The 23,043-nt window shown below is 43.2% G+C and overlaps 1 protein-coding gene across 2 annotated transcripts in view; it reads left to right on the top strand.

Moving 5' to 3' along the window:
* LOC115110452 (phospholipid phosphatase-related protein type 5-like) overlaps positions 1-23,043 on the top strand; it is a 58,258-nt gene that overhangs the window by 2,445 nt on the left and 32,770 nt on the right. For both annotated transcript variants that reach the window (XM_029636122.2, XM_029636124.2), the window contains exon 2: positions 3,376-3,503. In XM_029636122.2, the coding sequence (XP_029491982.1) occupies positions 3,429-3,503 (75 nt within the window). In that variant the 5' untranslated portion in view covers positions 3,376-3,428. The remainder of the gene's footprint in view (positions 1-3,375; positions 3,504-23,043) is intronic.

Genomic DNA, 23,043 nt, shown 5'->3' with positions numbered 1-23,043 from the left:
TCACAGCTATAATCGCTGCTAAAAGGTGATTCTAACATGTATTGAATACAGATGTAAATGAGATATTTCATTTTCTGTAAATTTGCTCAAATGTTTTCACTTTGTCATTATGGGGTATTGTATATATGGGTAAGAAAAAGAATATTGAATCCATTTTAAATTCAGGCTGTAACACAACAAAATGTGGAATAAGTCAAGGGGTATGAATACTTTCTGAAGGCACTGTACATTGTACTTTGCTATTTTATGTTCATATAGAATATTGCAATATACATCTGTGCAGATGAAATATATCTCTGCGCAGTTGTAGTATTTCTCAGTATGTGGTAGAAATAGCTGGACGTGAAGGCAGCTGTGATACAGATTGTAGTGTCCAATTAGCCTTTGTGTCCCCGGGCGGTGTGTGTCTGTACATGTGCCTGTGCATGTGTGTCGCACGCGTGCGTGTTCGTGTGTGTGTCTGAGGGAGGAGAGTGGACATATGATTTCCTGGGCTCCTCTCCTAAGACTGGGGATTCAGACTAGCAGGATATTGTATAGTTCTCCTCCTCCTCCTCTGTGTCAGCTAACTAGTCACTATTCATATTAACAACCTCATCCTCTTTCATTCCCTTCACATGTCCTTTCCTCCTAACCCCCATCTCTCATTCTTTTTCTTGAGTTTTCCAACAATAGTTTTGCCTCCTCCCTCTCTCTTTCCCTGGTATTTTCGTCTCTTCCCTCAATTGCTCTCGCTTTTGTGTTTGTGTGTGTGTCTGTGGGCTGCAGTGTCTCAGTGACAACAAGCTGGCTGGGCTCTCTGATGGATGGCAAGCCAATAAGATCAGGACTCCTGTCACCCTGCCTCCCTAATCAGATCAAATCCAGCTGTACTCACGCACACGCAAACACACACACACATACACACACACACACACATACATGCGCAGGCAGTCATTTGCTATCAAACAACACTCTTTCTCCAATCTCTGGATAAATTGCCCCTGGTGTCCGACTTTTATCTTCTTCAACAAATCTCCCTCTCCTCCCTCTCCTCCCTTTCCCTGCCCACCCATAAGGTTTCTACAAAATACTACATCTTGTCTATTTGGTATGTAGCACATATGGACACAAAGGCTTTCTCTTTGACAGACACTGTCCCATCTCAAACAGCAACACCTGTGTTCTGACCTGCTCTCATCCCTCCTCCTGACATCCTGATCTTAGGGACGTTAGACACCCGGCCGTCCACTCAGGCTGCATTACACTTCCCATCTGCTGCTGGGATCAGTAGAGCAGGATCACCAAAATATCCTGTGTGATTTTACCTTACCTGGGGCATCAGCTTGTTCACGGTCACAGCTACAAGATGTTTCCTGGCCGGCCACTCAGAGAGAGAGAGAGAGCTCTTTCTAAAAGCAGCCCCGCTTTGCGTTGTTCTCTCTGCTGCTAAGAGCCCAGTCTCATTCCTTATTCATCCTCACAGCCTATTCTCTGACATCCTGCCTGCCTGACTGTCAGTGTGGGGGAAAAAGAGAAAGCTTTCCAGCACACAACACTCATTTCCCCAGAATAGAGGTCAATCTGACAACGCCCAGGAAATGGGAACTCTCACAGACCAGATCCAAGCTATAGGATCTCTTCAGGATGACTTCTGGTCCACTTCAGAGGTTGGATGGCCGTAAGAAGGGCCCTGAGTTTCACCTGACCACCTGACTAGCAATAGCCTATGACTAGGGCCTGAAGTTTTTCCTGTAGTCAGGGGAAACCTCAATTCCGAGCTCAGGAGACTCCTCACTGACTGGGCACAATGTCCCGTTTGCATTGTTCCTGTCTGTCCCTTAGCCTTGCCTTGAACCGATAAGGCTAGCGTGTTGTATTCTTCGCCTCAAGCTAATTCTGCTGGGGATACAGTGTATTTCTATTTTATTTCACCTTTATTTATTTATTCGCTGCTCTGGCCCCCCAATGGTGGAACAAACTCCCTCACGACGCCAGGACAGCGGAGTCAATCACCACCTTCCGGAGACACCTGAAACCCCACCTCTTTCAGGAATAACTAGGATAGGATAAAGTAATCCTTCTCACCCCCCCCCCCCTTAAAAGATTTAGATGCACTATTGTAAAGTGGCTGTTCCACTGGATGTCTTAAGGTGAACGCACCAATTTGTAAGTCGCTCTGGATAAGAGCGTCTGCTAAATGACTTAAATGTAAATGTAAATTTAACTAGGCAAGTCAGTTAAGAACAAATTCTTATTCTACCAAAAGACAAAAGGCCTCCTGCGGGGACGGGGACTGGGATTAAATATAGGACAAAACACAAATAAAGACAAGAGAGACAACACTACATAACAATACATCACGTACTACAGTGCAATACATCACGCAAAGCAGCCACAACTGTCAGTAAGAGTGTCCAAGATTGAGTCTTTGAATGAAGAGATTGAGATAAAACTGTCCAGTTTGAGTGTTTGTTGCAGCTCGTTCCAGTCGCTAGCTGCAGCGAACTGAAAAGAGGAGCGACCCAGGGATGTATATGCTTTGGGAACCTTTAACAGAATGTGACTGGCAGAATGGGTGTTGTATGTGGAGGATGAGGGCTGCAATATATATCTCAGATAGGGGGGAGTGAGGTCTAAGAGGGTTTTATAAATAAGCATCAACCTTGCGATGGGTATACAGAGATGACCAGTTTACAGAGGAGTATAGAGTGCAGTGATGTGTCCTATAAGGAGCGTTGGTGGCAAATCTGATGGCCGAATGGTAAAGAACATCTAGCCACTCGAGAGCAACTTTACCTGCCATGTAAAGTGTGTAGACATGACATTGAATAAGACACGCAGACAGAGAGTTGTGCCTTGGTTGGAATATAAATAGATGTGAACATAAATGTGGTTATGCAAATGTCAAGAGCATATTTCTAATCTAAGACTACTTTGTAGCATGCATCATTAAGATATGCTATTTCCATGTTGTGTTGTGTATTGGCTGGATGTATGTTTATTCTAGCTCATAAAGGTTCCATTCATTATAGTGGCATTCAGTGTTAGACACAATCTGTATTTTCATTTCAGCAGTGACTCATCAGGACTGAGGGACTGAGGGAGAGGCTCATTACTGCACACTGATAGGCTTATATTATACTATTTAGTTGTTTATTTGTGTGTGTTGGGGAGAGTGGGAGGGAGTGTGTGGGTGGGTCTTTGCACTTTGTTTATGGCCACAGAGGTAACATGTAAACAAAAGTGTTATTCTGTATAAGAACATCAAGACCCATTGTTCCCTCCAATGCTACATTCTTGTCATGGGATAAAACTTAATGTTGTACTTTGAGCCTCAAGCTGCCTTTAGATCAAGACAACTGTTACTGACCTGGAACGCTCTTTCCTTCACAGGTGTGAGGAGAGAGAGAGTGCTGGAGAGAGGACAGGAGAGAGAGAACGAGAGAATGATGGCAGCGGAGGAGGAGAAGCCAGGTTTGAAGAGCAGCAGCTCCATCGTTCCCTGCTTCTTGTTTGTTGAGGTGAGTTGCCATGTCTTTCTTTTTCTGATTGGCTAAAATGACACTACTGGGAGGAGCTGATGAAGTACCCTCTGGCTCCTCTTCGTGCTGTTTGATGATATCTCTTTATGGGGAATTTCCTTTACCCTTAACCTTCCCCATATTCAGTTTCTTACCCCCCTCCGCTCCTCTCAGAGCTCAATGAACTCCATTCATTCTACTACTTGACCTCAATTGGCTGTTGTCTGCTGTCCAGCCGCCAGGGAACACTTTCATCTTTAGCTTCAGTGGAAAATGTTATAAATATTGTCAGCTCAACACACATCCACCACACTGCCATGGCTGAGACTGAGTAACGTGGATATGGTGGAAAACAGTTGTCATATGGTATAAAATAGTTGTTATAGTATGTCATCTGTTTAGATGGAGCTTCCTGTCTTCACACTGCTACTATATGTGATCTCTGCTCCCTGTTTATATGAGTCTTTGCATCTGATCCATTGAAGTATTTAGTGATATCACAGCTAACTGTGTTTTGTATAGGTACTGGATGCTCTGCACACACTGTCAGGCACACACACACACACCGACACAGACTCACATACAGACTACAAGCGCGCACACACAGGACAAGGTCTCTCCCGTAGGTGTGTCCCGTATTGCTGTGGGAGCTACATTACTCAGAGGGTATTGAAGGTCTCTATGCTGCTAGATTATGGCCCACAATAAAAGCACTCCCTTAGTCCACTGTGTCATCCCTCACACATATTAAATGTGAGGTGGAATAGGTGACATTTGAGGTACAAGGTGTTCTGTGTCATGTGAAATATGGAGGTCTATATGTGAGGTGTGATGTATGACATGGAAGGTGAAAAGTATTGTATGAGGAATGAAGTGCTATATTATATTGGATGTAAGACCTCGTGGTATTCAGTACAGTTGTAGTGATATGTGGGATTTGTGAAATCATAAAGTGCAATATGTGATGTAGCAGTGAGTGAGTGCAGAAGATGTGACAGTGTGGTCTGACTGAGAACCAACCATTTTAGCTCCTCTGTCCATCTCCCCTGACCCTCTCCCCGTCCCCCTCCCCTTCCCAGCGGTGTGTCACAGACAGACAGTGATTTAGACTGAGCCAGGACCTGCTCTTTTATTTAGACTCACACCTCATCAGCCCGTTTCCATGGAAACCAATCAGTTGGATTCATTTTCTCTCTGTCTTTCTCTCTTCTGCCTCCTTTCATCCACTACCTACCCCCTTATGCAGGCTATAGCCTCTCTCTCTCTCTCTCTCTCTCTCTCTCGCTCTCGCTCTCGCTCTCTCTCTCTCTCTCGCTCTCTCTCTCTGTCTCTCTCTCCCTGAAAGTCATAGACATTTATTAGATATAGATATATCCTTCCGTCTTTTCTATCTGAATGTGAATTTCAACATCAACAGCGCTTATACAGGTCAGTTTCTCTCAGCACTGGGATGATACAAAGGATGCATGGAAATGCCATTGTCAGAACACAGACATGCTTTTAGGAAATAATCCACTGTGTGTGTATAAGTAATCAGGTGTAGCAGAGAACACAGCTTTGGGGTTGTAAAGGCCACATTAACATAAACAGTTATCCAGACCAATGGAGGAGGAAATACAAGCCCCTCTGATGGCTTTGGATGTACTGCTATTGGACAGCCGGTGCCATGTGATTGGGGTGTGTGGTGCGTCATGTGACCAAATATTGATGTGTCCTGTCCACACAGGACCATGTATGGGTTGTCACAGATTCAGTTTATGAAGTGTGGGAATGTGTCTTGTATAATGGCTGCGGCTTTAATGTGGAAGCAGGAATAACCTAATAGTTGGAAACATCACCTTCAATTAACAAAAATAAATAGTCAAATAATATGCTCTACAGACACACTACTCTAATATTAAAAGCAACAATAACCTGTTTTACTCTCAATTTTTCAAATGTTTTACTTGGACTTGAAAATGACCCATTCTGTAATACATTATGTGCTTTACCCTCTTATCGAACATGTCCCACTTTTCTCAGCCACTGTTATGGAATGAAGGGTTATGAGTCAGAATCATTGTGACGTTGGAGATTTCCTTGACTGCAGGGGTGTTTGTCTTTGGCATGAACAGTACTCATAATCGTGTTTGTGTGGGCATCATCTATCTCTCACCACATGCAGTGTGATGAACCTTTCCCCTTGGCATTTCATGCAAGGACTCTATACCCACCAGAGGGCACTGTTGATGTACTGTTAAGGCTTTCAGAGCTGCTTTTGGAAGCTCAGTAATACTGTTTCGTCGTGGTTTTGTGTGTCTAACCAGAGTCAATTTGTCTTTATATTCTGCTAATGTTGAATTTAGCCAATGAAGCTCAGTTTTGTTGTGTTGGTTTATTCACAGAAAGGACAAGGAATGGTAATGGTGACAATTTACTGTAATGAATATTCCATATTTGTCCATTTGAAAACGAGTTGCCTTGATTTTAGTAGAATTTTAATTAATGTTCAGAACGCACACACACACACACACACACACACACACAGCCTCATTAACACTTGAAATAGGTGAAATAACACCTTTCCTTCTCTTTTGCTTCCTCCGTCTCTAAAAATAATGGTGGGTAACACCTGTCGGAGAGAGTCTTTCAAGTGAAGTGCACAAAGAACACACACACACACACATTTTATTTAGAGTGCTGTGATCAGCTGGAGCCCTAAGACACAAAGAAAAACTGACTTTTCCTTTGGTTGCCATCTGGTAAATGTCCATTAAAGAGCTGCCCCTGCTTTATGTTTTGGCCTCTGAATCAAAGCAGGGAGAATGTACTCAGCACTCAGCTAGCCAGCCAGCTCAGCTTGAGGTAGCTACAGCACAGTGTTTTCAGCAGCTCTGCACTTTGGAAGGAAAAGTAGTAGTTCAAGTAAAATAATGAGAGAAGCATGAATGACTGGTGAAAGACTGCGATTCGGAGGTCCCTATTTCACAAGTATTTGGACAAATTCATTGTTTGTTTTGCTTTTGTTTCAGATTATGTTGCACCGAATATAAGTGTTTCATGGAAATAATGATCAGTGAGAAAGGTACAGAGGCATACATATCATGCCCTCCAAAAACTATGTATTGGGGGTTTGGCCTTTGTGCCTCTAACTTTCTCACTCATCATTATTCATGATTCATTTATGATTATCTATAATCATAGTAGCATCCGCATTAATGTAGAAGTGATCGGAAAAACGTATTTGATTCTTATTTAGAATAAAAGAACTCCAAATTGGCACCATACATTATTTACCATTCATTTCTATTGGGCAAAAAATAATCTGAAACCCAACCAAAACAAACAGCAACTACATCCAACAAGTTTGATGCACATCCAACAAGCTTGATGTAATCATTGCTTGTTAGGAATTGAACGTCCTTGATATGTTTCTACAACTTGATTGGAGTCCACCTGTGGTAAATATCAATTGATTGGGCATGATTTGGAAAGGCACACACCTGTCTATATAAGGTCCCACAGTTGACCGTGCATGTCCGAGCAAAAACCAAGCCATGAGGTTGAAGGAATTGTCCGTGGAGCTCTGAGACAGGATTATGTCGAGGCACAGATCTGGGGAAGGGTACCAAAAAATGTCTGCAGAATTGAAGGTCTCCAAGAACACAGTGGTCTCCATCTCTCTTAAATGGAAGAAGTTTGGAACCACCAAGACTATTCCTAGAGCTGGCCGCCTAGCCAAACTGAGCAATCGGGTGGAGAAGGGCCTTTGTCCGGGAGGTGACCAAGAACTCAATGGTCATTCTGACAGAGTTCCCCTGTGGAGATGGAAGAAACTTCCAGATGGACAACCATCTCTGCAGCACTCCACCAATCAGGCCTTGATGGTAGAGTGGCCGACGGAAACCATTCTTCAGGAGAAGGCACATGACAGCCTGCTTAGAGTTTGCCAAAAGGCACCTAAAACTTGAGAAACAAGATTCTCTGGTCTGATGAAACCAAGCTTGAAGTCTTTGGCATGAATGCCAAGCGTCGCCTCTGGAGGAAATCTGGCACTATCCCCACGGTGAAGCATGGTGGTGGCAGCATCATGCTGTAGTGATGTTTTTCAGCGGCAGGGACTGGGAGACTAGTCAGGATCGAGGCAAAGATGAACGGAGCAAAGTACAGAGAGGTCCTTGATGAAAACCTGCTCCAGAGCAAAGGTTCACCTTCTAACAGGACCACGACCCTAAGCACACAGCCAAGAGCGGCTTTGGGACATGTCTCTGAATGTCCTTGAGTGGCCCAGCCAGAGCCCGGACTTGAACCTGATCGAACATATCTGGAGAGACCTGAAAATAGCTGTGCAACCTTACAGAGCTTGAGTGGAGAAGAATGGGAGAAACTCTCCAAATACAGGTGTGCCAAGCTTGTATCATCATACCCATGAAGACTCGAGGCTGTAATCGCTGCCAAAGGTGCTTCAACAAAGTACTGAGTAAAGGCTCTGAATACTTATGCAAATATCATATTTCAGTTTTTTATTTCAAGAAAATTCTAAAACCCTGTTTTTGCATTGTCATTAAGGTATTGTGGGTATTGTGTGTAGATTGATGAGGGGAAAAAACGATTTAATCAATTTTAGAATAAGGCTGTGACAACAACATTTTGAAAAAGTCAAGGGGTCTAAATATTTTCCTAATGCACTGTAAGTGAATTTGTCAAAAAACTATGCCTTCACATTTTACTAGGCAAGTCAGTTAAGAACAAATTCTTATTTACAACAACAGCCTACCCCGGCCAAACCCGGACTACGCTGGGCCAATTGTGCACTGCCCTATGGGACTCCCAATCATGGCCAGATGTGATACAGCCTGGATTCGAACCAGGGACTGTAGTGATGCTCTTGCACTGAGATGCAGTGCCTTAGACCACTGCGCTACTCAGGTGCGGTGTGATATTTTACCGTTTATTTCTAAACGTTAAAACATATACAGTGGGGAGAACAAGTATTTGATACACTGCCGATTTTGCAGGTTTTCCTACTTACAAAGCTTGTAGAGGTCTGTAATTTTGTATCATAGGTACACTTCAACTGTGAGAGACGGAATCTAAAACAAAAATCCAGAAAATCACATTGTCACATTTCTTTCTCTCTGCATTGTTGGGAATGACACTTAGGTAATCATTTCACTGTTAGTCTGCACCTGTTGTTTACGAAGTACGTGACAAGTAAAATCGTATTTGATGATTTGAGTTGATTAGAATCTAGATCCATCTCTTTACACTACACAAGTATCTCTCCTGGACCTAGTTTGTGTTATCAAAGAGGCTCTAAAGCTTTCCTGATTGGAGCATTCTACCATAATGCATGCAGGATGTTTTTTATTTTATTTTTTATTTCACCTTTATTTAACCAAGTAGGCCAGTTTAAAAAAAATATCTCATTTACAACTGCGACCTGGCCAAGATAAAGCAAAGCAGTGCGACAAAAACAACAACACAGAGTTACACATGGGATAAACAAACGTAAAGTCAATAACACAATAGAAAAATCTATGTACAGCGTGTGAAAATGTAGTAAGATTAGGGAGGCAATAAATAGGCAATAGTGGCGAAATAATAACATTTTAGCATTAACACTGGAGTGATAGATGTGCAGATGATGATGTGCAAGTAGAGATACTGGGGTGCAAAAGAGCAAAAATAAATAACAATATGTGGACGAGTTAGTTGGGTGGGCTATTTTCAGATTTGTTGTGTACAGGTGCAGTGATCGGTAAGCTGCTCTGACAACTGATGCTTAAAGTTAGTGAGGGAGATATAAGTCTCCAGCTTCAGTGATTTTTGCAATTCGTTCCAGTCATTGGCAGCGGAGAACTGGAAGGAAAGCCGGCCAAAGGAGGAGTTGGCTTTGGGGATAACCAATGAAATGTACCTGCTGGAGCACGTGCTACGGGTGGGTGCTGCTATGGTGACCCGTGAGCTGAGATAAGGTGGGGCTTTACCTAGCAAAGACTTATAGATGACCTGGAGCCAGTGGGTTTGGTGACGAATAGGAAGCGAGGGCCAGCCAACGAGAGCATACAGGTTGCAGTGGTAGGTAGTATATGTGGCTTTGGTGACAAAGCCGAAGTCAAGGATCGGTAGGGTAGTCAGTTTTACGAGGGTATGTTTGGCAGCATGAGTGAAGGAGGCTTTGTTGCGAAATAGGAAGCCGATTCTAGATTTAATTTCGACTTAGTGTGAGTCTGGAAGGAGAGTTTACAGTCTAACCAGACACCTAGGTATTTGTAGTTGTCCACATATTCTAAGTCAGAACTGTCCAGAGTAGTGATGCTAGTCGGGTGCGGGCAGCGATCGGTTGAAGAGCATGCATTTAGTTTTACTAGCATTTAAGAGCAGTTGGAGGCCACAGAAAGAGTTTTGTATGGCATTGAAGCTTGTTTGGAGGTTTGTTAACACAATGTCCAAAGAAGGGCCAGAAGTATACAGAATGGTGTTGTCTGCGTAGAGGTGGATCAGAGAATCACCAGCAGCAAGAGCGACATCATTGATACAGTGGGGCAAAAAAGTATTTAGTCAGCCACCAATTGTGCAAGTTCTCCCACTTAAAAAGATGAGAGAGGCCTGTAATTTTCATCATAGGTACACTTCAACTATGACAGACAAAATGAGGGAAAAAACTCCAGAAAATCACATTGTAGGATTTTTTATTTATTTATTTGCAAATTATGGTGGAAAATAAGTATTTGGTCACCTACAAACAAGCAAGATTTCTGGCTCTCACAGACCTGTAACTTCTTCTTTAAGAGGCTCCTCTGTCCTCCACTCGTTACCTGTATTAATGGCACCTGTTTGAACTTGTTATCTGTATAAAAGACACCTGTCCACAACCTCAAACAGTCACACTCCAAACTCCACTATGGCCAAGACGAAAGAGCTGTCAAAGGACACCAGAAACAAAATTGTAGACCTGCACCAGGCTGGGAAGACTGCATCTGCAATAGGTAAGCAGTTTGGTTTGAAGAAATCAACTGTGGGAGCAATTATTAGGAAATGGAAGACATACAAGACCACTGATAATCTCCCTTGATCTGGGGCTCCACGCAAGATCTCACCCCGTGGGGTCAAAATGATCACAAGAACGGTGAGCAAAAATCCCAGAACCACACAGGGGGACCTAGTGAATGATCTGCAAAGAGCGGGGACCAAAGTAACAAAGCCTACCATCAGTAACACACTACGCCGCCAGGGACTCAAATCCTGCAGTGCCAGACGTGTCCCCCTGCTTAAGCCAGTACATGTCCAGGCCCGTCTGAAGTTTGCTAGAGATCATATGGTCAGATGAAACCAAAATAGAAGTTTTTGGTAAAAACTCAACTCACGACGGTGTTTGGAGGTCAAAGAATGCTGAGTTGCATCCAAAGAACACCATACCTACTGTGAAGCATGGGGGTGGAAACATCATGCTTTGGGGCTGTTTTTCTGCAAAGGGACCAGGACGACTGATCCGTGTAAAGGAAATAATTAATGGGGCCATGTATCGTGAGATCTTGAGTGAAAACCTCCTTCCATCAGCAAGGGCATTGAAGATGAAACGTGGCTGGGTCTTTCAGCATGACAATGATCCCAAACACACCGCCCGGGCAACGAAGGAGTGGCTTCGTAAGAAGCATTTCAAGGTCCTGGAGTGACCTAGCAAGTCTCCAGATCTCAACCCCATAGAAAATCTTTGGAATGAGTTGAAAGTCTGTGTTGCCCAGCCACAGCCCCAAAACATCACTGCTCTAGAGGAGATCTGCATGGAGGAATGGGCCAAAATACCAGCAACAGTGTGTGAAAACCTTGTGAAGACTTACAGAAAACGTTTGACCTCTGTCATTGCCAACAAAGGGTATATAACAAAGTATTGAGATAAACTTTTGTTATTGACCAAAACTTATTTTCCACCATAATTTGCGAATAAATTCATTACAAATCCTACAATGTGATTTTCTGGATTTTTTTTCTCATTTCGTCTGTCATAGTTGAAGTGTATCTATGATGAAAATTACAGGCCTCTCTCATCTTTTTAAGTGGGAGAACTTGCACAATTGGTGGCTGACTAAATACTTTTTTGCCCCACTGTATATACAGAGAAAAGAGTCAGCCTGAGAATTGAACCCTGTGGTACCCTCATAGAGACTGCCAGAGGTCCGGACAACAGTCCCTCCAATTTGACACACTGAACTCTTTCTGAGAAGTAGTTGGTGAACCCAGGCGAGGCAGTCATTTGAGAAACCAAGGCTGTTGAGTCTGCCGATAAGAATGCATTGATTGACAGTCAAAAGCCTTGGCTTGAGGTGCCCCCATGACCAGCTCGGAAACCAGATTGCATAGCGGGGAAGGTACGGTGGGATTCGAAATGGTCGGTGATCTGTTTGTTAACTTGGCTTTCGAAGATTTTAGAAAGGCAGTGTAGGATAGATATAGGTCTGTAACAGTTTCGGTCTAGAGTGTCTCCCCCTTTGAAGAGGGGGATGACCGCGGCAGCTTTCCAATCTTTAGGGATCTCAGACGATATGAAAGAGAAGTGGGTGATTGCTGTCACTGTAGCCAGCTGTCAATCAATCTTCTGTGAATGTGGTCTCTTAGTATCACTTTGTCAAAGTTCCCCACCCTTTTAGTGTTTCATTTATAATACCTATTTTTGGGATTAAATGTGTTTCAAAACATAGAATATGTGGAAACACCTTAAGCAGTTGGCTGCATAACTTTCTGCACTCCCCTTACTCACTCAGTAGATTTCCATACACCCAGTTCTAATATGGTTAATATGTCTCAGGATATTTCAACATTTCAAATTAGAACCCAACATTGTAGACAGCAGCATTAACTGCTATTCCTGTGTAATTTCATATTTATAAAGGATTTATAAATGTAAAGGTTGTATAAGCCTTCATTCACATAATTTGCAGCTGAGTGTGTCTACACTCGTAAGAAGCAGGTACTGTGTTATGTGCTGTAGCATTAATGTATGTGTAATGTGAGTACAGGGTCTCCTCCCTGGTCCCACACTATGCAGGGGTGTGGATCTGACTGAATATTTACACCCAGTGATTCATGCCCCCCTGTGTGTTGATCTCTGGGTCATCCTCACATAGTGTACGACAGAGACATCACTGGGACAAAATAAGAATTATACTGAAAATAGGGCGAGAGGGATTTCATGACAAGAGGGGGAAATCAGAGGCTAAGATAAGAGTTACATGGAAAAGAAAGAGTGGTTGGGAGAGGGAGTGAAGATTGAAAAGCAGAAACAGAGAGAAAGAGATATTTAAAGAAGGAGCCCTAGAGATGATTTCTGGAGGACGATCTAAGCTCAGCTCACATCTCTCTCTTTTGTACCCATTCTACTCTCCCCCTCCTCCACTCTTTCACACAGATCGGTCATCTCTCTCTTCCTCTCTCGCTCTTACTCTCTCTCCCTCTCCATCTCTCTCTCACTCTCTCTTTTTCACACACACACACACACACACACACACACACACACACACACACACACACACACACACACACACACACACACACACACACACACACACACACACACACACACACACACACACACACATACACCCTGAAAGCATGCCAAACTACCAACCTCTCCATGCTACAGTACCTCTCATATGCCAGTTTCACTCTCCTCCCTCTCTCTTCACTCACCCCCTCTCAACCTTTCTCTTTTCCTGTCCCCTCATACGCCATCCCTTCCTCTCTTTCCTCCCTCCATCCATGTACACCTCCTCTTCCTCTGCTTTCCTTTCTTCCTCCCACCACTGGGATCTGTACGGCCAAAACAATGTACAGTGAGACGTACTTCTTGTTCATTTAATCTCCCATCCCTCCTCATCCATCTATTTTACCTCCTCCATCTCTGTTATTTTGCTCTCTCATGCTTTCATGCTCTCTCTCTGTCTCTGTCTCTGTCTCTCTGTCTCTCTCTCTTTCTCTCTGTCTCTCTCTCTCTGTTCCTCTCTTTTGTCTCTGTCTGTTTCTCTCTCACACTCACACTCTCTCATACTCTCTCACACACACACGTTTCTATTGATTATTTTCTGCGCTGTCAAATAGTCACATGATCAGCTTCTGGCTGGCAGAATGAGCAAAACATATTACCTCTAATGTTGCTAGCTATTCGACATGTGAGTCTGAAAGATTTTGAGATGGATCTTATGAAAGAAATGAAGAGAAAGAGAGAGAAGGCTTGAAGAAAATTACACATATATTTTTCTTCAACAAAGCTATCTCCATTCCAGCCTCACTAATCTCCCATTCAGCTCACCTGTTTGTCTGGCACAGGCCTGAGATCAGGATAGACCACAGCCCTGCCAACTCTACTGTAGTCTGTAGCTGAGCTATAATTAACACTGACCTGCTGTCAGCTGCATGGATGGCAACATCTACCTAGGAGAGATTTGGTTGTTGACACACAATAAGAGTATAGTAAGTTTTATGTCATGAGGGCAGCACCAACTCCTTAGACTGAGGATGCCAGTGACAACTCTCTCTTTGTTGTTGCATCATGTCTTATAGTGTGGAGGGCAGGAGTGATCTCTCTTCTCCACATGCATTGGTCAGTACCCTGGAGAGGGGTGTGTGTTTTTAAAGGTTGCACAATATCCATTTGAGCCCCCCTCCCAGCCCACTTTACAGTCAGTTACAGAGGAGCCTCACAGCTCAACATGCGATTCAGCACACACCAACACACACACAAACACTTGTATGCAAGTTGAAGGGAATTTTCTTTAATCTACACACTTAGTGAATCATAAAATCATCTGTTATTGTGCCCTCTACCCTCACATAGTGAATGTTGTTTTTGTGACTGTGGAGGGGGGAGAGGGGGAGAGAGGGGACTTCTGCTGCTACCACCACCACCCCTAGTCCTGCACCTGTTCCCTGCATTCCCCCTCCTCTCTCCCCATGTCTCCTGTCATGTCTGGGTGGTTCAGTGTAGCGTGTGTGATGGCAGTAGAGTGGAAGGCTGTTGGGGGCTCTTAATGTACAGCATGTGTTTGACGTGGGCCCTTGTGCCCAGCTCTCCATCTGAACCCGCACACCCCACCCAGCAAAACACAAAACTGCTCTTTCAGAGTACACTGCTTTAGCAGAACAAAGGGACATGGCTGTTCCTCCCGAGAAAAACATACTGTACGTTGAGATAAAACTATGTACAAATATTTCAGCTGACCCTGTGTTAGAGTATGGTGGTCAGTGATAGTGAGCATCACGCTACACAGTCTTGTCCACTCAGCATGGGAGTCCATCTGCAAAGTTGTCCTCTCAGTGGGGGGTGGGGTCTTTCAGCAGAGCTTGGAGTGATGGAGTAAGGTTAGACCGTGTACTGTAAGATGGAGGGAGAGAATGCATCATACATGGAGGCAGAGAAAAGCACATTGAAAAGCAAACTGCATCTCTAGATGTAGGATCTTAATTTCCTCATTCCTTTTGTTGCTGAGAATTTTTCTGCCCAGCAGGAAATTAAAACTTCAAAGTGTATTTGAGTTTTAAAAAGGCTTCTAAAGTTTGTCATTTCCACTTAGAAATGTCAGAATAGATTTTCTCTCACGAAAAATGCATCAACCCCTACAAAAATGTCCACATAATGATTCATATTTTCTGTTGCTGCAGGATTATTTTCCTGCTTCAGAAAACAGACTCAAATTAAGATCCTACATATGTAATCCCCCATAACATTCACAAATCATCATTTAACATACATTACATAGGTTGTTTACAGGCCTGCTTACACATGAATGGCAGGCACACAAGTCAGGAATAGTATATTATCTACTCTTTAGGGAGATACACTGAGTGTACAAAATATTAGGAACACCTGCTCTTTCCATGACACACTGTAGACTGACCAGGTGAATCCAGGTGAAAGCTATGATCCCTTATCGATGCCACTTGTTAAAGCCACTTTAATCAGTGTAGATGAAGGGGAGGAGACAGGTTAAAGAAGGATTTTTAAGCCTTGAGACATGAATTGTGTATGTGTGCCATTCAGAGGGTGAATGGGGAAGACAAAATATGTAAGTGCCTTTGAACCAGGCAGGTGCCAGGCGTGCCAGTTTGAGTGTGTCAAGAACTGCAGTGCTGCTAGGTTTTGTCACTCTCAACCATTTCTCGTGTGTACCAAGAATGGTCCACCACCCAAATAACATCCAGCCAACTTGACACAACTGTGGGAAGCACAACTTGGTGTCAAAATGGGCCAGCATCCCTGTGGAACCCTTTCGACACCTTGTAGAGTCCATGGCCCAACGAATCAAGGCTTTCTGAGGGCAAAAGGAGGTGCGACTCAGTATTAGTAAAGTGTTCCTAATGTTTTGTACATTCAGTGTCAACAGCGGGCCTTACCAACCCAGTCTTGAGATCTGAGATCTGAGTTCTTGTGTCAGTATTATAGGGAACATGGATTACAATATTTTATTTGAATGAAAGGGACAAAAGAAAAGATTCAGGATTTACACCCAAGGATTAGGATTAGGATGTGGAGTTAGGATTCTGATAAATGTTTTATCTGGAAACTTGGGGTGAGAGTGATGGAGTATTCCCTGAGTTTAGTGGCTTAGTCTAAATGGTGTCTTCAAGTACTTTATGTCTTTCTGGTCTGTCCTGAACTTGTAAACACAGATGTACAGCCATGAAATATTCACCAGAGTTAAAACATTCCATGTTAGAGAACAGCTGGGAAAATACGAGTGGAGGAGACGTGGAGAACAATAAACCCTAAGGGGAGACTGAGGGGAGAAAGAGCGAAAGATCGTTTTAGGAGGTGAATCAGGGGTTTGAGAGAGGGGAAGGTAAAGGTTAAGATTTGAGGAAAATGAAGAAAGACAGGACATAAAATGTGACATGTTGAAAGGAAAAGATATACACACAATGTGAAATTCCTAACGTCATACTTAAGCAAGGAGGTGGAACAGTAATTTCAGAAAAGGGCAAAATTGCTTCCTGTCTGTGTCATTTTGAATACTGGTGCTGTGAGGAGGTGTATGACAGGCCAGCCTTTGCTACAAAGGTGAACAGCAGGGTAACTGTGTTCAGCAGTGTTGGTGTCACGACTGCTACTCAAACTGTGGTCATTGAAGGTAATGACAATTATCTCCCCCTGTGTTTGAGTGCTAACAATGCAAGATCCCGAGCAAGAAAGTAACTCTCTGCGAGGGATGCAGGTCATTTTGAAACGATTCCACCACAAACAACACATAACAGCGCTAGAACAACACTAAAGTGGGACTAGCGAGCACAATAGCTCCCTGGAAAACACCTGATCAGGAGAACATAGTTGTATAACTGTATAACCACAGTCAGGAAGCCTGAGCGAATGTCCACTTGCTTAGGCTCGGAAACAGAATCGTTTCAAATGTATTGCTTCTAAACTATTCAGTCTTATGAAACATGCGTAATAACTTAAATTACCTTGAAGGAAATGAAGAGGACAAACTGTTTTAACATCCATCATCACATTAGATAGTCCCTGGCCACGACCCAGAAGTGTTTGACTAAGAATAAAAGAAGAGCGTTCTAGTTGGACGGGTGTTGGGCGCTGCGCTCTGCGGGTGGTCCTCAGCTAGCTCCACGTCAATTAACACTTAATGATCTTAGAATAGAGGAGAAGAGGCTCCTGTCACTCTGCAGTGGGCAAGTTCCTCCTCCAGGCTAGAGGAACCATCATTTCCTGTAAAATAAGAGAATTAAAAAACACCATCCTAACTGAACAGGCTGAAATTACATGTTTTTTTTTTTTAAACAGCTCTTACACAATAAGTGCATTATCATTTTCACAATTTCAGTGTTATTTTGACCTCATAGAGTTGAAATATCAGGTATTTCTTTGAAAAATCTTCTTCTTTGTTTTACTATTCTGTCCCTTACAAAGGATTTTTTTCATACTGGTTGATATTAAAAGGGACCGGCCCATATTGTAAACAGTACTGCCATGTTTCACATTGTGACCATCACAGGTTAGGAATTATGACTGACCAGGGATTGGTTGACGTGAGTTCTGACAGCAGCACAGCTGGACCAGTCAGATACAAGCACATTGATGTGCGTGAGAGGCCAAACTAGGGTCACCCAGCCACATAATAATACACACAGGCACAAACGACCTGAGAGCACAGCAAGAAAGAGTGGCCACAGCACTGAAGGGAGTGATTGAAAAGGCTTCTTCTACTTTCCCCAACGCACAAGTGGTTATCTCCACCCTGCTACCACGAAAAGACTTCCACCCTGCCACAATACAGCGGGTAAATGCAAGTATTTCCCGTGACTGTGCCTCAAAACCAAATGTTTTCCTGGCACACCACTCCACCCTGGACTTGAACAGCCTCTATGACCAGGTCCACCTCTACAAGGCAGCAGTGCCCACCTTTGCCCGAACTCTAAAGGACATCGCTCTCAAACGTATCCCCAACACTTCACACAGGAGCAACAGATCAATAGACACCCCACCCAGACCGGCGAGACACCCTCCCAGACCTGCAGGACCCCCTGGACCTACACATAGAGGACCCACGCCAGAGGAATTACATCCAGACCACCGCACACCCAGACACATCCACACCCCCACCCCAACCAATCAACACCCCCCACGTCAACCATGCCCACACCCCATTTAGGCCCCCTCAGATCAGACCTATGCCACTCCTGCCCACCCCATGCACCCCACCTCCGCAAAGAGGGCCTCAACATGGAAGCCACACATACGCCCAGGTAGTGAGCGGGCAAACAGTCCCAACCCCCACTCTCACACCCGCCCAAGCCAATGGCATGTACCAGATGCTCAGCAGGCTCTGCTCACACTTACTGGCCTGAGTCCAAACCACGACCAACAACATTGGACACTCTATGGAACAAAAAGCATTCACTATATCATCCTGGAATATCCAAGGCCTGAGGTCATCTGCCTTTGGCCTGAAGAGCAGAAACCCGGACTTCACCAAAGAAATCGGTAACACAGACATTGTCATCCTGGTTGCCCTCTAGGTTACAGAGAGCTGGTAGTCCCATCCACCAAACTACCAGGTGTGAAACAGGGAAGGGACTCAGGGGGTATGCTAATTTGGTATAGAGCAGACCTAACTCACTCCATTAAATTAATCAAAACAGGAACATTCTACATTTGGCTAGAAATTCAAAAGGAAATTATCCTAACAGAGAAAAATGTCCTCCTGTGTGCTACCTATATCCCCCCACTAGAATCCCCATATTTTAATGAAGACAGCTTCTCCATCCTGGAGGGCGAAATCAATCATTTCCAGGCCCAGGGACATGTACTAGTCTGTGGCGACCTAAATGCCAGAACCGGACAAGAACCTGACACCCTCAGCACACAGGGGGACAAACATCTGCCTGGAGGTGACAGCATCCCCTCCCACATATGCCCCCCTAGGCACAACTATGACAACATAACCAACAAAAACGGGTCACAACTCCTGCAGCTCTGTCGCACGCTGGGTATGTACATAGTCAACGGTAGGCTTCGAGGGGACTCCTATGGTAGGTACACCTATAGCTCATCTCTTGGCAGTAGTACTGTAGACTACTTTATCACTGACCTCAACCCAGAATCTCTCAGAGCGTTCACAGTCAGCCCACTGACACCCCTATCAGACCACAGCAAAATCACAGTCTACTTAAACAGAGCAATACTCAATCATGAGGCATCAAAGCCAAAGGAACTGAGTAACATTAAGAAATGCTATAGATGGAAGGAATGCAGTTTGGAAACCTACCAAAAAACAATTAGGCAACAACAAATTCAATCCCTTGTAGACAATTTCCTGGGTAAAACGTTCCACTGTAATAGTGAAGGTGTAAACCTGGCAGTAGAAAATCTTAACAGTATATTTGACCTCTCAGCTTCCCTATCAAATCTAAAAATCTCAAATAGAAAACCGAAGAAAATTAACAATAATGACAAATGGTTTGATGAAGAATGCAAAAATCTAAGAAAGAAATTGAGAAACCTGTCCAACCAAAAACATAGAGACCTAGTCTCTAGGTCATAGTCTACGCCTTCACTATGGTGAATCACTAAAACAATACAGAAATACACTACGGAAAAAGAAGGAACAGCATGTCAGAAATCAGCTCAATGCAATTGAAGAATCCATAGACTCTAACCACTTCTGGGAAAATTGGAAAACACTAAACAAACAACAACACGAAGAATTATCTATCCAAAATGGAGATGTATGGGTAAACCACTTCTCCAATCTTTTTGGTTCTATAACAAAGAACAAAGAGCAAAAACATATACATGATCAAATACAGATCTTAGAATCAACTATTAAAGACTACCAGAACCCACTGGATTCTCCAATTACATTGAATGAGTTACAGGACAAAATAAAAACCCTTCAACCCAAAAAGGCCTGTGGTGTCGATGGTATCCTCAATGAAATGATCAAATATACAGACAACAAATTCCAATTGGCTATACTAAAACTCTTTAACATCATACTTAGCTCTGGCATCTTCCCCAATATTTGGAACCAAGGACTGATCACCCCAATCCACAAAAGTGGAGACAAATTTGACCCCAATAACTACCGTGGAATATGTGTCAACAGTAACCTTGGGAAAATCCTCTGCATTATTATTAACAGCAGACTCGTACATTTCCTCAATGAAAACAATGTACTGAGCAAATGTCAAATTGGCTTTTTACCAAATTACCGTACAACAGACCATGTATTCATCCTGCACACCCTAATTGACAACCAAACAAACCAAAACAAAGGCAAAGTCTTCTCATGCTTTGTTGATTTCAAAAAAGCCTTCGACTCAATCTGGCACGAGGGTCTGCTATACAAACTGATGGAAAGTGGTGTTGGGGGTAAAACATACGACATTATAAAATCCATGTACACAAACAACAAGTGTGCGGTTAAAATTGGCAAAAACACACACATTTCTTCACACAGGGTTGTGGGGTTAGACAGGGATGCAGCTTAAGCCCCACCCTCTTCAACATATATATCAACGAATTGGCACGGGCACTAGAAAAGTCTGCAGCACCCGGCCTCCCCCTGCTAGAATCCGAAGTCAAATGTCTGCTGTTTGCTGATGATCTGGTGCTTCTGTCACCAACCAAGGAGGGCCTACAGCAGCACCTAGATCTTATGCACAGATTCTGTCAGACCTGGGCCCTGACAGTAAATCTCAGTAAGACCAAAATAATGGTGTTCCAAAAAAGGTCCAGTCACCAGGACCACAAATACAAATTCCATCTAGACACTGTTGCCCTAGAGCACACAAAAAACTATACATACCTTGGCCTAAACATCAGCGCCACAGGTAACTTCCACAAAGCTGTGAACGATCTGAGAGACAAGGCAAGAAGGGCATTCTATGCCATCAAAAGAAACATAAATTTCAACATACCAATTAGGATTTGGCTAAAAATACTTGAATCAGTCATAGAGCCCATTGCCCTTTATGGTTGTGAGGTCTGGGGTCCGCTCACCAACCAAGACTTCACAAAATGGGACAAACACCAAATTGAGACTCTGCACGCAGAATTCTGCAAAAATATCCTCCGTGTACAACGTAAAACACCAAATAATGCATGCAGAGCAGAATTAGGCCGATACCCACTAATTATCAAAATATAGAAAAGAGCCGTTAAATTCTACAACCACCTAAAAGGAAGCGATTCACAAACCTTCCATAACAAAGCCATCACCTACAGAGAGATGAACCTGGAGAAGAGTCCCCTAAGCAAGCTGGTCCTGGGGCTCTGTTCACAAACACAAACACACCCTACAGAGCCCCAGGACAACAGCACAATTAGACCCAACCAAATCATGAGAAAACAAAAAGATAATTACTTAACACATTGGAAAGAATTAACAAAAAAACAGAGCAAACTAGAATGCTATTTGGCCCTACACAGAGAGTACACAGCGGCAGAATACCTGACCACTGTGACTGACCCAAAATGAAGGAAAGCTTTTTCTATGTACAGACTCAGTGAGCATAGCCTTGCTATTGAGAAAGGCCGCCGTAGGCAGACATGGCTCTCAAGAGAAGACAGGCTATGTGCTCACTGCCCACAAAATGAGGTGGAAACTGAGCTGCACTTCCTAACCTCCTGCCCAATGTATGACCATATTAGAGAGACATATTTCCCCCAGATGACACAGATCCACAAAGAATTCGAAAACAAATCCAATTTTGAAAAACTCCCATATCTTTTGGGTGAAATTCCACAGTGTGCCATCACAGCAGCAATATTTGTGACCTGTTGCCACGAGAAAAGGGCAACCAGTGAAGAACAAACACCATTGTAAATACAACCCATATTTATGCTTATTCATTTTATCTTGTGTCCTTTAACTATTTGTACATTGTATATATATATATAATATGACATTTGTAATGTCTTTACTGTTTTGAAACTTCTGTATGTGTAATGTTTACTGTTAATTTTTGTTGTTTTTCACTTTATATATTCACTGTGTATGTTGTCTACCTCACTTGCTTTGGCAATGTTAACACATGTTTCCCATGCCAATAAAGCCCTTGAATTGAATTGAATTGAATTGAATTGAATTGAATTGAGATATACCGTAGACAGTGATTGAGTGTGAGAGAGGGAGGAAGAGAGAGACAGAGAGAGAGAGAGAAGCAGAGGGAGGTTGAGGAGGTGTCAGGGTGTAAATAATGTGTCTGAACATCACCAGTCCAATGAGTCAGATGAAAGTGAGACTGGCACAAAAAACGACAAACCCACAACTGGATTTGGACAAGAGGCCACCTGAATGGGAATAATGTCCTCACTACTGTTACTGTGTGTTATTGAACTGTGTCTTACTGCTAATAACACAATGCCATACATTTTCTCAGATGTCTTTCAAATGTATTACTGTGAGATGGACAGTTCTCAGAATGTAATGATTCAAATCCAACCCAGATCCCTCCCAGATCATATGTAAAATAATGGTACGGGGAAATGATATGACTCACTCCTACTTCAAAATATCTCTGTTTCTCTCCAGGCTGTTGGGGATAAAGATACACAAAGAGAGAATCACATTAGCTTGGAATGTGATAAATCAGGTGCTTTGGGTATCATTGTTGATAAGATAATGTTGTATCTGAAATAGCCTACATTATTGCAGATGTGTTACTTAAACATAAACCTACTCCGCATACTCATTGTCAGGATAGAACATACAGTTAATAAACAGTATAATTTAATATAACGCCAATTATAAAGTATACGTTTAGCTCTTATGTATCTTTCAGTGATGTTGCTGGTCATCATTAGTTCTTCATTACTCTTACAATGATCTCCCTTGATGTCACGTCCTGACCTTAGAGATCTTTTATTCTCTATTTTGGTTAGGTCGGGGTGTGACTACGGTGGGCATTCTAGTTTCTTTATTTCTAGGTTGGCCTGGTATGGTTCCCAATCAGAGGCAGCTGTCTATCGTTGTCTCTGATTGGGATCATACTTAGGCAGCCTTTTCCCACCTGTTTGGTGTGGGATCTTGTTTGTGTATAGTTGCCTTGA

The sequence above is a fragment of the Oncorhynchus nerka genome, linkage group LG26 (genome assembly GCF_034236695.1).
Source record: "Oncorhynchus nerka isolate Pitt River linkage group LG26, Oner_Uvic_2.0, whole genome shotgun sequence".
Taxonomy (NCBI): Eukaryota; Metazoa; Chordata; class Actinopteri; order Salmoniformes; family Salmonidae; genus Oncorhynchus; species Oncorhynchus nerka.
Note: the sequence above shows the minus strand (reverse complement) of the source record. Positions and strands in the feature narration are given on the sequence as shown.